A 16,801-nucleotide genomic window follows, 5' to 3' on the forward strand; every position below is an offset into this window, starting at 1 on the left:
AACAATAAACTGTGGTCCACAGAGAATACTATGCAGTAGTAAAGTGATTGAGGTAGGTCTGTGTATATACTGACATGGAAATGTTCATATATGGTTAAATTATAAATACCAACGTCTGCAGAGATAGTAATCTTTAGCTGTCAATATTTGGGGAAAACTCTGAAAGGACATATAGAAAATCTTTGTGGAGGGGGAAGTAGATGGGAATAGAAGTGGGGAGATGGCTGGATAAGGTAGTACTTTAATTTTATTCTCTATACCTGTATTGTTTGTGTATTCATAGTATGTTTCCATACTTAAAAGTTCAAGTTAGAAAAAGCTTTAACCTCTCTTCAAAACACAACAAAAATTTAAAAAACTAAAGTTAACGTTACAGGACTGTACACAAATACTGATATTTTGCTGATGCAGGAATAATGCTATACGTTAATTAAAATTTTATGATTTTTTAGGCACTGTCAAATACATTGTCAAATTTGTGCTTCCCCTAATCTGCCTTCCCCAGAAGAGGAATGTGAGAGACCTGCCTGAGGGCACACATAGCTATTAAGGGATAGAGTCTGCTGAAATTCCAGGCTTCTAACTCCAGGCCCTAGTGCTGCTTTGCTGGTGAAGTATATAGGTCCCTGGGGGAGACTTCCCTTGTGTGGCATTTAAGTACATTGTGAATATTTAATCAGAGTTAACCCTGGCTTTTCACTTAGCCCCAGGGTTGTAAAGACCCCAGTGGTATCTTACTTTAAGTGTGTGGTCAGACCATTGGAGGGTTGGGGCTCTTCCCAGCAACCTCCAGAAGTGTTTAGGAAACACACGGGATCAGGCTGGGAGTTGTGTTTTCCCTTCTCTCATCAAGGGCACAGCCAGAGAATATTGGAGCTAGAACAGAGGAAGGGATATTATAGTCTGTCACTTTACAAATGAGGATATTAAGATCCAAAGGAATGAATAATTTGTCCATGATAATAAACCTCGTTAATGCCATAAGCAAAATTAGAGAACAGTTTTCTGTTTTCTAGTCCTTTGAGATTCCCATTCCTGGAGATTTCCAATACTGATTCCGTATAATAGATGCTCTGTTTATCGTGTGTGTTTTCCTGTGAGAGTTTTTTTTTTTTTTAAGTAGATGAAAAATTTTAAGTCCCGTTGCTGCCTTTTATAAATACAGTACTTACAGGTGTAGGTATAGTCGCATGTGCCTAACCGAGCATGTTCACATTTCAAAAATCATAGCATATCTGTTTTGGAAAAATTCTAGATCAAGGATTTTTTTTTTTTTGCAGAGATAGACCCACAGTGATTATGTACTCAGCTGTCCCTCACCTGTATCTGGTGGGCCACACCACAGATCTTGTGAAAGTCCAACTGCAATTCTCAATTCTCCATTTACTGTTTTGTTGCATGAAACTATTAAGTCTCTAATTATCTGTCAAAGGAAGTCTCCCACCTGCCTTTTCCTTCGTTGGCCTAGGTCTGACTCTGAAACTAATCTGTGAAATTTAGAAAATAAGCATATAAACCCATTTTGTAGGCTCTAGACTGTCCCCCACCCTTGTCTGGGTCTCTTGACAGTGTGAAACTAGGAGTTGTGATGTGTATCTAAGTGCTTATGATACATTGCTGTCCAAATGACTTCCCTATAACAAGGTAAACTAGTTTGAGGCTGGCTCTCATAGTAGGGGGTACATTCACTACATCAGTGGCTCTCGATTCTGACTTGTCTGTCAAATAGGGATTGTTTATCTTCTTATGTATGATCGTCCAGGCCCTAACTGAGGGTTTTGATGTGGGCCTGAGCTAGGACCCCAGAGGCCTGTATGCTTTTTCAGACTATGCAATTGATCCTCTTGGGACCCAGACCCACCCTTCCAGTTTACCACTAGATGGCGCCATCTAACAGCCTCCAAGGGAACTCAGGCTATTGTGGACATGCATCCAGTTGTAAATTTGGAATGAATTATGCGTTTATACTTACTAATTATCACGAATAGGGAAGCTTACTAGAATTATAAAGGAAAGCACAATAGCAAATCTTGAAAAGAACCAGAAAGGATTGCCTAATGAATATTTTTTCAGTGACAGTATACACTCTTGAAAAAGGGGATAGAGGACGTCGTTTTCATTTTAAATAAACTTTTCTGGGGGCACCTGGGGGGCTTGGTCGGTAAAGCGTCTGCCTTCAGCTCAGGTCATGATCCCAGAGTCTGGGATCAAGTCCCGTGTCAGGCTCCCTGCTCAGCAGGGAGTCTGCTTCTCCCTCCGCCTCTCCCTCCTTTCCCCTCATGTTTGTGCACACTAGCTCTCTCAATAAGTAAAATCTGATTGTTTTGGGGCATGATAAGCCATGCCCATATAAGATGGCGCACTTCATTGATAAACGTGGGTGTTGTGACTGCTCCACTGACCAGCCATTCCCCTTCATCCCTCTCCTCAGGACTCCTTAATCCCTGAGATACAACAATATTGATAATTAATAATCCCACAATGGCATGTAAGCGTCCAAGCGAAAGGGAGAGTCGCACATCTGTCACATGAAATCATAAGCTAGAAATGATCAAGCTTGGTGAAGAAGGCATGTCAAAAGCCTAGACAGGCTGAAAGCTAGGCTTCTGGAGCCCGTTGTCCATGTTGTGTGTGCAAAGGAAGAGTTCTTGCAGAAAATTAGAACTGCTACTCCAGGAGAGCCTGGCTGGCTCCGTTGGAAAAGCGTGCAATGCTTGATCTCAGGTACATTAGTTTGAGCCCCACATGGCTTGAGCTAAGAGATTACTTAAGCAAAAATAAAACTTAAAAGAAATGTGATACTCCAGTGAACACACGAATGGTAAAGCAAAACAACCTGATTGCTGATGTGGTGAAAGTCTTACTGGTGTTCCAAGTTTTATTGGTCCTTCAGGCACCAGGCAATATAGACTTTGACGATGAAGTTAAGGTTACTAATCAGCTGACATCAAAATAGGGAGATTGTTTGCAGGTGTTGCATGTACAGGGAAGGGGGGGTTGCCTGGTACAACCATATGAGCCCTTTCAAAGAGAAGAAGGTCCAAGAGTCAGAGAGGTGCTGTAGAAGGGGAAGCCAGAGAGAATCTCAGCACGAGAAGGATTTCAGCCGTGTTGCAGGCCCTGCTGTGCAGGGGCCCAGATGCCAGCAGTGGCAAGAGTGGCCTCCGGGAGCTCTGGGGCCCCAGCGGACAGTGGAGAGCAAACACGTGGAGTCCTCAGTCCCACGACTGCTGAACAAGCTGAAGGAGCTTGAGGGGGATTGTTCCCCAGAGCCTCCGGTAGGGAGCGCAGCCCCTACCGCGCTCCACTCTGGCTTCGTGGACCTGTCTCAGACTTCGGAGTTTACGGAACAGTGCGATAGTAAGTGGTTGTGGTATCAAGGTAGTAAGTTTGTGATAATTTGTGAAGGCAAAAATGACTCCTACAAAGAACAGAATTCACGCTTCTGTCATACCACCCAGTATTATTTTGTTTATTCCCTTCTGGGTTTGCTGATAAGTGTCCTTTGCTTAACGACAAACATAATCACATAAACGTTTATGTCCTACTTTTTCTCTTGATCATTTCTCCATGTTGGTCCATAGTTTTCCCTAAGTGTTTCAGGAGATACAGTGTTGCATTTAACCTGTTGTACCTCTCTTTGCCTTGGGGTTTCGCCAGTGTGATACTGCATTGGGTGTTTCTGTGCATGTGGCCTTTTTTACATTGGAAGTTACTGGAGTAAATTCTCAGATGTATCATTACCCAGTCAGAGTCTGAGCCTTTTTAATACTCTTGTTATATATTGACATGTCTTAAGTGGTTTACCCATTTAAAAGTCTTTAGCAAAGATGGGAGAACTATTCATTATATTAGATAATACCGTTTTTCAAATAAGTTTTTTGTCAACAAGGAAAGGTAGTTAGTGGAAAGTTTTAAATTTAGTTGGTAAAGTTCCCTAAATTGTTCAAGAAATTAATGTTTAAGCTACTACTCTAAGTACTTTCAAGATATGAAGCTGGGTAGAGTACCTGATTTGAAGAAACAGAAGAGTGAAAACCAATTACTATGAATTAGTCATGTTCCAGTTGTAAGAGATAGGAAGCTAGTTTCTTAGATCAAAACCTATTTATAAATCTACTTGATCTTTTTTTAAAGATTTATTTATTTTTAGAGAGAGTGAAAAAGTGCAGGGGGTAGGGCAGAGGCAGAGGGAGAGAGAAACACAAGGAGACTCCATGCTGAGTCCGGACCCATAGGTGGGGCTCGAGCTCATAACCCTGAGATCACACTTGAGCTGAAACCAAGAGTCAGGCGTTCTACCAACTGCACCACCCAGGCACCCCAAATCTGCTTGACTTTTTATTAACAATGAATGCATGTACATTCTGTGGATAATACATTTCTGTCCTCTACATCTGTCATGCTGATTTCCTAATAGCTATCAAAACCTGAGTTACTTTCTTATTGTGGGTATAACTAGTTGCTCATTTTTTAGTTTTCTTATTTTTTCCCCAGCTTTGTAGAGGTATTATTGACATATATATAAGTGTAAGGTATATAACATGATGATTTGATACATGAACATATTGCAAAATGATTACCACAGCCCCCTCACAGAATTTCTTCGTGTGTATGTGTGGTGACATTCGAGATTTCTCCGTATAACTTTCAAGGATATAATCCAGTCCTGTGAATTAGAGTCATCATGGTATATATTAGATCCCCAGAACTTACTTGTCTCTCAGATAGACGTTTGTACTTTTGACCAGCATCTCCCCATTTCTCTCAGCTCCTGACAACCACTATTCTACTCTGTTTCTGTGAGTTCATCCTTTTTAAATTCCACATATAAGGAAGAACATAAAGTATTATAGTATTCATCTCTTCCTCTGACCTATGTCATGTGGCATAATGCCTTCAAGTTCCATCTGTTATGTCACGTAAGGCAGAATTTCCTCTTTTATGGCTGAATAACATTCTGGTTGTGTGTGTGAGAGGGAGAAAAATTTTCTTTATCCACTCATCTGTCATTGGATGCTTAGGTTGTTGCCATGTCTTGGCTATTATAAATGATGTCGCAGTGATCACAGGGCAACAAGACATCTCTTCAAGATGGTCATCTTGTTTCCTTTGGATATATACCCAGTAGGAGGATTACTGGATCATATGGTAGTTCTATTTATAGTATTTTGAAGAACCTCTATACTATTTTCCATAATGGGTGTACCAGTTTATATTCCCACCACCAGTGCACAGGGCTCCCCTTTCATGGATATGACTCATGTTTCCAGCCTGAGTCCATTTCCATCCAGGACATCAAAGCAAAGTGGGTTATTAGACTCAGAATAAAAGTTTGTCCCATACTAAAATACAAAGTACATATATTTTTTGCAACTAGAGGAGCTTATACCTTTAGTTTGTTCACATATAAAGAAGCAGTAAAGTAAAAAGACACTGGATGGGAAATTAGAATTCCAGATTTTGATGCGTTACGTTGAATATGTCCCTTAACCTCTAAGCTTCTACTTTCTGTTCTTTAGCATGGGGTTGAATATGTTGATCACATGAAAAATGATCATATAGAAAGGTATGGAAGCATTTTGTATGCAGTGAGGGAGGCTATAAACTAAAGGTGCATGGTAGGAAATCATTATTTTGTCTCTGGTTTGAAAAATAAACGAGAAGGGTATCTGGCTGGCTCAGTTGGAAGAGTGTGATTCTTGATCTCAGGGTTGTGAGTTTGAGCCCCATGTTGCTTTAAAAGGACTAAGTAGGGGCTCCTGAGTGGCTCTTTCAGTTAAGCATCTGCCTTTGGCTCAGGTCATGATCTCAGGGTCTCGGTATCAAGTCCCGCATTGGGCTCCCTGCTCAGCAGGAAGCACACTTCTCCTTCTCCCTTTGCTGCTCCCCCCTGCTGGTGCATGCGCTCATTCTCTCTCTCTCTCAGATAAATAAATAAAATCTTTAAAAAAAATAAACAAACTTAAAAATCTTTTTGAAAATTAAATGAGGAAATTCCCATAAAGAGAGAACAGCCCAGGGACATGGTGAGCGATAACCATTAGCTAGAATGCAAATGGACACAGTGACAAAGCTGTGGTACTAAAATGCTCAGTGCCTGAAAGAAAGTTTAATTGACCTGCTTTAGAGTCTGTACAGAAATAAAGTACATTCTAAATAAGTACATGTTTTTATTTTCTAGGATCAAATCTAAATCGCTGTGGTTTCCGAGGCTCTTCATACCTGGGTATTCCATTCAATCCGTCAAAGGTGAGTTATTCTCTGGGTCAGGAGGAAGGAGAAGGGAGGTGGGTGGATTTTAGTGCAAAAGAAAACTGAGAAATTATCCAGATAGACCCAAGCTTCCATGTTTTGATAGAGCTAAATACTATCTACTAATGTACATTGTAGCTACAGTTCCCCGTTTTTTTTCATGCAGTGTTTCAAAATTCTGGAGTAAATAGCAGTGATTTGGGAGAAGGCAACATATCACAGAGGCCCTACTTGAGCTTTCTTCCTCTGTCATAGGCTGTAGGTCCAATGCCTACATCAAGGTCGAATGAATTTGCTATGATTTCTCCAATCATGTGTGTCCATTGCTTTTAGCAGGGAATCTAAAAACAAAGGATTCGTAAACTAGGTTCTCTTTTTCCTATACATGTAATCTTTTCCAACAGATACCGGTCCTGAGGAAGGTTGCGTTCTCTTTACTCCTCATGGACAGGCTATCTGAGTGCCATGACACGTGCTCATCGTGACCGCTCTGTAGTGCCATACCTTATATATACCTGCCCTGGCTGAAATAAAACAGGGTTTTGAGAACATTACTTTTTTTTAAAAGATTTTATTTATTAATTTGACAGATCACAAGTAGGCAGAGAGGCAGACAGAGAAGAGGAAGCAGGCTCCCCGCCGAGCAAAGAGCCCGATGTGGGCTCCATCCCAGGACCCTAAGACCATGACTTGAGCCGAAGGCAGAGGCTTAACCCACTGAGCCACCCAGGCACCCCGAGAACATTACTTTTAAAACCCAGTCCCTTTCCTCTTGCCTCCTCCACCCCCAAGACATTTTTAAACTAACAAGAGTAAAATTGAAGAAGAAACCATTTTTGCCTTGGTTTACAGAGTCTCCTAACATCCATTTTTGGTCCTTACTCACCTAGACCACTGGCATCTTCTGGGGAGGCCAGGTCACACTCTATGCCACATTGTGCTCATCTGAATTTGAGTAGTGGAAGGAGCAGGAGACTCCAGGGGACTCATATTGGCCCCCCAGGAGTTGTCACTGGGAGTGGTTGGCTGAGAGTGCAGGAATCTGAGGAGGCACATAAGATTGTCCGATAAAGTATATAAATACAGTAGTGTCAGGAGCTTTTCTTCCAAAACCACCAAACTCAGCTGCAGGCCGTTGCCTTACTGGTAGATGCCCAGGACCTTTGGTGGCCATAGAGTACTTTTTGAGAAACACTTTTGGATCCTCTCAGCCCACTTTTCTCATTGTTTTCCTTCACAAACTCTGTATTCTCTGCTAAATTATGTGTTGTACCTTATATAAGCTAGATACCCAGAATTTTCTTTCTCCACTTTGCTTTTACTTTTAGCTTTTTTGCTTTTACTTTTTCTCCACCTAGAAAGCCTCCTCTCCTTTCCACCCACCAAGCTCCTCTTCAGCTATAGAAAAAAATCCCTTATTTAAATCTTTGTGTTACTGGGGTCTCTGGCTGGCTGAGTCAGTAGAGCATGCAAATCTTGATCTCCAGAGTGTAAGTTCAAGCCCCAACTGGGCATGGAGCCTAAAAAAAAAAATTGAAACAGTCTTCAGATTTAACTAACAGAAGATTAGATGACAATTAAAAAGAATAAATCTTGGGACACCTGGGTGGCTCAGTCAGTTAAGCATCTGCCTGCAGCTCAGGTCATGATCTCAGGGTCCTGGGATAGAGCCCTGTATGGGGCTCTGCTCAGTGGGAAGCCTGCTTCTCCCTCTCCCTCTGCCTCCTGCTCCCCTGCTTGTGCACACTCTGTGTTAAATAAATAAAATCTTTAAAAGGAAAAAAAAAAGGTGAATCTTGGTGTTACTCCAGCTCCCTCATGACACTTACTACATTCTACTCTGTATTGTAATTACTCGATCAGACCCTTTCTTCTGCCCTTACGGTTAAGCTCCACATTTGATTTCTGTTTGGATTCCCCACAGTGTTTTTTAACATGGTAGATGTTCAGTTGAAGTACCAAAAACTGAAATAATGCTGTAGGAGTTCTAGGCAGGCTATTATAAATGTGGAATGGAACAGCCGGGAGTGCCAGAGTGTGAGCTCTAGGGAGGAACACAGAATGAAAGGGTTAGCGAGATGAAAATTTTTTGATATGTATGTGAGACCACATAAAGAATTGTATATGTAAGGCCAGGTGGGTGGGGCAGGTTCCGATTAGAGAAGGTATTGAACACCTTGCATATCTGTTGCATGAGGAGCCACAGAGGGTGGGCGCGCAGGAGAACAATGTGATTCACTCCCTGGTGGTTCCAGGAACCTAGTTCATGACTCCTAAGAAGTAGTGGGCCCTTTGGATATTTGCTTTGTAATTGCATCATCACCAGGATAACTAGTATCTCTGTGATGGTAATTTTACTAAATTCTCACAGTAACCTTGTGAGGGAGGTGCTGATACCCATTTTCCAGAAGGAGGAAGTGAAGTGAGCCAATGAGTAGTAGAGCCAGGATTTGATGCATATCAGTGGTTGTAGAAGTGAACGTTTATTATAGTGGGTAGAGGAGTCTGCTTCAACCAAAACGGTACAAGTTTCACTTTGGCTTTCTAGTATGATAAACAATTTTTCTAGAAGTTGAAGCAGTTATTGATGAACCCAGACTCAAATAGAAGGGAAACCTATGACAGAGATGAATTTTAAAATATGCTTGTATTCTGTCAAAATTAAAATGTTCTTCATTGTGTGTCAGCTGTACTTCAATTTAAAAAAAAAAAATTAAGGGTGCCTGGATGGCTCAGTGGTTGGGCCTCTGTCTTCGGCTCAGGTCATGATCTTAGGGTCCTGTGATCGAGCCCTGCATTGGGCTCTCTGCTCAGCAGGGAGCCTGCTTCCCCCTCTCCCTCTACATACTTGTGATCTCTCTCTCTGTCAGATAAATAGATAAAATCTTTAAAAAAAAAAAAAAAAACTTAAATTATTCTTTTTTTTTTTTTTTTTCTTTATTTGAGAGTGCCTGGGTGGCTTAGTCCATTAAGCTCAGGTTGTGATCACCAGGGGCCTGGGATCAAGTCCTGCATCATGCTCCCTGCTCTGAGGGCAGCCTGCTTCTCTGCCTGTGCCTCTCTCTCGCTCTCTCCATCTCTCAAATAAATAAATAATTTTTTAAAAAGATTTTATTTATTTATTTGACAGAGAGAGGGAACACAATCAGGGGTGGGGGGAGCAGGAGAGGGAGAAGCAGGCTTCCTGTTGAACAGGGAGCCCAATGTGGGCCTCGATCCCAGGACCCTGGGATCATGACCTGAGCCGAAGGCAGCCACTTAATGACTGAGCCACCTAGCACCCTAAAGAAAATCTTTAAAAAAAAAAAATTTATTTATTTGAGAGAGAGGGAGAGAGAAAGGGGGAGGAGGGGCAGAGAAAGAGAGACAATCCTGAAGTAGACTCCCTGCTGAGTGTGGAGCCTGACGTGGAGCTCAGTCCTCCTACCCTAAGATCATGATGGGAGCCAAATCGAGTGGGCCATTTAGCCAACTGAACCACCCTAGTGCTCCAAAACTTAAAATATTCTTAAGCTGACAAATATGTTTATACAGTGTGAAATTTTACAAGTGAAATCTTTTTTTAAAAAATAATTGATTCATAGGCTTGGCTGATTATTTGAAATTAATTATAAAACTCTAAATGCTTGGGGCGCCTGGGTGTCTCAGTGGGTTGGGCCTCTGCCTTTGGCTCAGGTCATGATCCCGGTGTCCTGGATCAAGTCCCAAGTCGGGCTCTCTGCTCGGCGGGGAGCCTGCTTCCCCCCCCCCCTCCCGCCCTCTCTCTCTCTGCCTGCCTCTCTGCCTGCTTGTGATCTCTGTCTGTCAAATAAATAAATAAATAAATAAAATCTTTAAAAGGAAAAAAACTCTAAATGCTTTATATATGGTGGAACGTCAAGTTACTTGGTGTAATAAACACTTTTTATGTCCAGTTTTATCATTGCCGGTGCCAGTACCCTAGATTCTTTGCAGGATTTCCTACTTTGTCACGTATTTTGTAGCCTAAGAGATCTTTGTTAACTGTCGTTATCTTTTGTTAAAACAATCAGGTCCGTGAAACTAATCGAACATACTATGGGGTAACAGTTATTCTAAGTGCTGATGTTTTTTAGAAGCTCAAATAACTTAATTGTAAATGAGAGCTGAATAAGGTTTTTCAGTTGTATTGTTTTATAATATTTTTATATGGTGATTACTGTGGTATTGGAATTGTGCAGTAAAAGAATTTTTAGTTCTTTTATAAACCTTTTTTGATTGAAAGACTGTTTGATTGAAAGACTTTTCTAACTTCATGAGACTTAAGTTAAAAGTAATACGGTTGACTGCATACGGAGTTCAAATACTTTGGCTCGTTTGTGTATCAGAACTGCTTCCAAGAAGCTTGAGGTTTGCAGGATAAATTAAAAAATTGTGTAGCCTGGAAAGCCTGCATTCGTACTTACTCTGAGACCTACAAAATGGTGGTTTGTTTTTTTTCAGTCAGGTGTTGGTATAAGTCAGTACAAACATTTAATTTTACTAGTTCCTGAAACGTAGTGTCAGATTACTTAATGAAAGAAGTTTTCAGTTTACTAGTTAATTAACATTATGTTAATTTTGAATTTAGAATCCTGGAACAGCTCATCCTTATGATAGTGGCCACATAGCAATGACCTACACGGGCCTTTCATGCTTAGTTATTCTTGGAGACGACTTAAGCCGAGTAAATAAGGAAGCTTGTTTAGCAGGCTTGAGAGCCCTTCAGCTAGAAGATGGCAGGTATGGGTCCATCACTCTTCCGTTTTTCCCCCTTTCTTTTTTTTTTTTTTGAAAAATTTTATAGAACTGAAAAATGGGTATAATTCTTTATGAGAACTTTAGAGTTTATCATAAACCCTTTTAGAATCCTTTCAAGTTCACTGTATATTCCATCCCTAATCAAAAAATAATATAAATTTTCCTGTTTCAGTAGAAAGAAATCACAGTAGCAGAGCTCCTTGTTTGTTCTCTTGTTTTACCTGAGATAGTGAATACATTCATAAAGAAGTGGTTGAATGGTTTTAATATTAGGAACACTTTATTTACCTTCTGGGTGAAAAACTTGGATATTACAAAGTGAGCATACATTTAGTCTGAACTTCTCTGTTCCTTAAGACACAGTGACTGTGGGGAGAAAGGAAGGAACATTGACTGCTATATTCTAGCGTAGGTAGTTTCAGTGACATTTGTAAAGAATAGAAAAAGAACTTAGTAACAGTTGGTGGTTTATATGGTATGTCTAACGAATCTTCCTGGAGTTCCTAGGAGTTAGGTGAATCTTTTCCCCGCAAATCTAGGAAGTGGCAAAGCAGTAATGATAATGTCTAGGGAAAAGATTTTGCAGATCAATTCTGCTGTATTATGTCAGTGCTCCATATCTCTGTTTTTCTTTGAGGGTTTTAGAAAACACTGCTCTTGATGAGGGGAAAACTAATGTAGACTTGCAAGATAAATTGTCATTAGTTGGAAATACTGTAGAACTGAATCTTTACCTTAGCTAGTGCATGTGACTAGCATCTCAAAGTTTCCATATAGTCATTGATGACTGCAACCCTTTTCTTGTTTGTAAATAAAGGGATAGATAGCAGACTCAGACTGTTACCTTGCTAAACCTAATGAAATAGGTAAAAAAAAATTACCATACAATATTGTCAAATAGTGGTTATCTACATACACATTTAGAAGAAATTTCACATGTCAAAACTTGGGTTTAGGGATTTCTTACTACCCATTGGGTCCTAGGTGCTTTCCCCCTCATTAGTTCTCAAGCTAGTGTGCCACAACTGCCTGTGATAGGGAGCAAAGAAACTTTGAGTAGCTGGCAAGTGTGTAAAGCTACCCAGAAATCAGAACTTTGAAATGAAACAGTGATTTGGAAATCATTTACTATTATTCAAGTTAATAGTCCTGTTCTTTATTGACTAATACAAGTAGTATATGGTTTTTAAATCCGTCTTTAATCATGGGTTTTTCTGTGAGTAAAAACGTGAAGTAATAGGTGTTTCTCGACCCCCCCCTCCACAAAAGAAATAAAAACTAAATTATAGTGTGATGTAATTATAAATCATACTGTTACTCCTTTCAGCTTCTGTGCAGTCCCTGAAGGCAGTGAAAATGATATGCGATTTGTATACTGTGCCTCCTGTGTTTGCTATATGCTGAACAATTGGTCTGGCATGGATATGAAAAAAGCCATCAGTTACATCAGAAGAAGTATGGTGAGTTATGTTGATAAATTGACTATTTTGGCTATTATTGTTGCTGTATGGGGACGGCAGTATAATGCACGTCCCATCTCTCCTCCACCGAGAATCTGGAAAAAAGGGCAGTAAGGTTGCTTTTTGGATACCTTGTTTAATCAGAACGGCCATTTAATTGTAAAGGACAGATTGCTTCACTGGCCATTAAAATTCAAATGTCATTTGATTGTATCTAAGGAAACAGATGGCTTTACTAGAAAGAGATTGGTCAGCATTTAGAAGTAAAAAAAAAAAAAAAAGAAAGAAATAAAATCTCACAGGCCCATGTTTGATAGTCTTGGCTAGCAGGGGTCAGTGCAGAGCCCTGGCCAGGCAATGGAAAATGATGACACGTTGACGAGACTCTTTCTATATCTGGTGTGAGGTGGGAGTTCAGTAAGCCATTTGATGAGCAAGAACCAAATATAACAAGATTGACTGGGCTAACAATAGATTTTGGGATCTTTTTGTTAATACTTGTATGTGTGCATTTTTTGTTTTTAACCTAAGGTTTATTTTAAGGCAAGTATCAAATAGAAGTGCTGTTCTCTCACGATACAACTTAATCTTTTAATTGGCAGTAGTTAGTCTAAGCCGGAATTATCCTCGCTCTACTTTTTCATCTCTTCCGTGAAACCGAGACATAGAAACGTTACTCCCCAGGTTTATTACTTCCCAAATCTGAAGTTGTAGTTTTATAGATGAGACTATTTTAGGCTGTTAACTCAACTTCTACTAGTCAGTATTTCAAAATGAAAATTAAGTTCTTAGAAGAGTGACATTTTTTTAACTGAATGTGTGATTATGGGCTCAGTTCTTGTAGGATCTGCAAGAGCCCAAATTTTGGAGGGCCAGTGGAGCAGACAGAACAGGCCCTTTGAGGAGCTTCAGAGGGAGAGGAGGTTTCTGTTCAGTAGAAGGATGGGTGATGTGTGTTTTGGCGTGACTGATGCAGTGATGACAACTGGGTTCTTCTCAGTGTGTCGTATTTGGAAATACAGCCTGTCGATTTGCCCCGCTACCAGAGATGGTGACTTTGGATCACCGGTTAAGGCAGTGTATGCCGTGTCTTTCTCTCGAAAGTGAGCATTTCTCAGCTTGTCATTATGCAGTATCCTCTGGCGAGGGATTTGGAGACTGTTAAATAACCTGTCCCGAATCAGACTTTTATCTGCTGGTGGTGGTCTGCAGTTGATGGTCTTCCAGCTCCGTCATTCCTTCTGTAATTTTCAGTTGAAGTTCCGCTTTTAGAGAAAGCTTTCTCTTTACATCTGTCTCCATCACTTAGAACTCTAGATTCTTATTTTATCCAGTGGGCTGTTACATGTTACTGTCATTACTTATTCTGATGGCCATGTTGTCCCACATTCAGCCAATGCGAGCCCCTTCAAGGAGACGCTTGTGCCTTTTTTTTTTTGTCTCACCCCCTTCATTCTTTGAGAAGCAGTTTGCTTTCTGGCTCAAGATTTTCCAGGTTGATCTTGTACATCCCTAGCTGTAGTCCTGGATTCAGTCATTTCGGCAAGGAGGCCTGGTTCCTACTGGAGGGTGGTGTGTAGAAACAAGGATTTGGGCATGATAGCTGTGCTCATGGGTGTTGGGATACCATGGCTCCTAGTCTCTCAGCAGGCTGAGCGAGGAAATGTACGTATGCGTGTGTCTATGCACAGAACCCCCCGATATGCACCTTCTCCCCTCTATCTATTTCCTTATCTATATGGGAATTAAAAAACATATGAGTCCTATTGATAGCTCAAATTTCAGCACCACAGTTCTTTTTTATCTTCCTCCTTTCTTTCTGTAACTCCCTTCTCAGACAGTGAGCAGTCAGTCCGGTTCCCATCCAGGAGACATTGGCTCTTTTTGTTTTGAACCTGATATATATATATATATATAGATATCTATATATATATATATCTATATATATATAGATATATATATATAGATATCTATATATATATATATATGTGTGTGTGTGTACACACACACACACACACACACACACACACATATTTGAACCTGGTACATAGTCAAAATACCATATTAAATACTTTAATGGGCTCCTGGCTGGCTCAGTGGGTAGAGCCTACCCTTCTTGACTCTTGGCTATGCGTTCGAGCCCCGCGTTGGGTGTAGAGTTTACTTAAAAAGATTACTTAACTCTTAAAAAGAAAAAACTTGAGTTACTTCTTTTATTCCTCCCCCCCTTTAGTATGGTTATGTTTTTTTATTTAAAATACAGCTAAGTTTGTGTTTGGGTTCCATTTTGGGATTTTCTCCCAATTTTTTTTGTTTTTTGTTTTTGTTTTTTACTTGACAGACAGAGATCACAAGCAGGCAGAGAGGCAGGCAGAGAGAGAGAGAGAGAGAGGGGAAGCAGGCTCCCTGCTGAGCAGAGAGCTGGATGTGGGGCTCTATCCCAGGACCCTGGGATCATGACCTGAGCCGAAGGCAGAGGCTTTACCCCAGTGAGCCACCCAGGTGCCCCAATGTTGTTGATTTTTAAAAATTTACTTAATATGTGAAATACTGACTTGGTTCTGAAAGTCAGAAATACACAGAAAAGGATTCCAAGATGGGTTACTCCTCACCTCCTGTCCCTTCTCACTTGCCCCCTTCCTCACTCTCGTATTTGCCACCTTGTTCTGTTCACTCTGTAGGGAACCAGTCTCAATAGTATTTTCTTTGTCCTTCCTGTATTTGTTCTTGATGAGCAAGTATGTCCATTTTTGTTTCTCCTCCCTTCTTGCTCACCAGGTAGCACACCGTAGATGCTTAGTTTCATAGTACTCCATTTTGTGCACGTACCTAGTTTTTTGAACTGCTCTGTGCGTGGAACATGTATTTTCCATAGATAAACAATGTTGAAGTTAATAACCATCTGCATATGCATTTATGTATTTGTGGAGATCTTCAGAGTGAATTCCTAGTAGTGTACTTGCTGGACCAAAAGGTGAATGCGTATGTAATTTTACTAGACGTTAACCATTTTCTCTCCAAAAAGGGTGGACCAGTTTCTGTTCCCACCAGGGCAGGAGAGTGCCTGTTTCCACACCACCTCACCAAAACAGTGTGTCATCATCCTTTTTAATTTTTATCAGTCTCGTGGGTGAAGAATGATCTTTCAGTGTATTTATTTTTGTGTTTCTTTTCTTATGAGAGAGCTTGACCATTGTCTTTACTCCACGGTGATACAGGACCAGGCGGAGGCACCTGTAGCCTGCAGCCCAGTTTGCTAACTCCAAGCTCCAGTCCATCAGTTTGCTTTTTCCTGTAGGGACTCCAGTTCTGTGTGTGTTTTTTCTTCTCTGCTTGTCTTTGATTTCAGTCACTTTCTCTCTGACCCTTTTTACTACTATATCTTAGGTTTAGTCTCTTGGCTGTTTTCTGCCTTGTCGTCAGTGTCCCTTACTGTTTTTTTCTTTTGAGACTGTTATTCCTTGGTTGTCTTCTTCCTTATTTTCTTCCATTTCTTTCCTGAAGTCATTGAACTCCATTTATTTCTTCCTACTGTTTGTTCTTTCTGTTTTTAACTTTTAGTTTCCTTTTCATATTCCCAGGTGCTTGCTTGATAACATGCAGCCGAGTCTGGGCTAATGTATTACAGTGTTCTTCTGCTTTATGGCCATTTTGGGGAGGTGAGGGCAGATTTTCATACACCCAGATGTTTTCATTCCATTTGCTGTGTTTTCATTTCAAAGTTACTTTATATAGATTTGTCTCTTTGTTTAGTCATTTTGTGGATGTTCTTTTTTTTCTTAGAAAAATTTCTGTTTAAGAGTATACTCTTTCCAGTCAACAAAGCATGATTTTTTAAATTTAGAGTTTGTGTGGGGTTTTTTTGTTTTGTTTTGTTTTGTTTTGTTTTTTTCAAGTTGGGGAAAGTGTGTGTTTCATGATTTTCTGGTAGGAGAGAGGTTCTCTTGTTTCTCATGTCTCTAAGTATTGCTCCTTTGGTGTCCTTTATTACCTGATCTTTGGAGGGCCCGTCTTTCTTCTCTGTTGACTTGATTCATCAAAGTCACGCAGTCTGACCAGCACACCGTCTGAAGTCCCCTCCCTGCAGTCTGCACTCTGTTGTTCCAGAGCTCATGCAGTCACGGCCGCGCTTGCTTGGCATGGTGGGGCTGGCTGGTGACGGGGACCGTGACCCTGCCGGCTGACATGCAGCCCAGGATCTGAATCACTGGGGAGATCACCAGTGCTCTGGGGCCTGTGCTGCTTTTTGCCATCACATCACAAAGTCTGGGAGTTGGAAGTGTGTGTACAGAGAAGTGTGAAGTGGTACCACCAGTCTTTAGTATGTT

At 40.7% G+C, this 16,801-nt stretch overlaps 1 protein-coding gene across 1 annotated transcript in view; it reads left to right on the forward strand.

Annotated features, from left to right (window-relative positions):
- PGGT1B (protein geranylgeranyltransferase type I subunit beta) overlaps positions 1–16,801 on the forward strand; it is a 59,024-nt gene that overhangs the window by 16,519 nt on the left and 25,704 nt on the right. Inside the window, exons 3-5 of the mRNA XM_047730157.1 lie at positions 6,185–6,252; positions 10,844–10,995; positions 12,341–12,473. Coding sequence (XP_047586113.1) covers positions 6,185–6,252; positions 10,844–10,995; positions 12,341–12,473 — 353 coding nt within the window. The remainder of the gene's footprint in view (positions 1–6,184; positions 6,253–10,843; positions 10,996–12,340; positions 12,474–16,801) is intronic.

Source organism: Lutra lutra, chromosome 5, assembly GCF_902655055.1.
Source record: "Lutra lutra chromosome 5, mLutLut1.2, whole genome shotgun sequence".
Classification (NCBI taxonomy): Eukaryota; Metazoa; Chordata; class Mammalia; order Carnivora; family Mustelidae; genus Lutra; species Lutra lutra.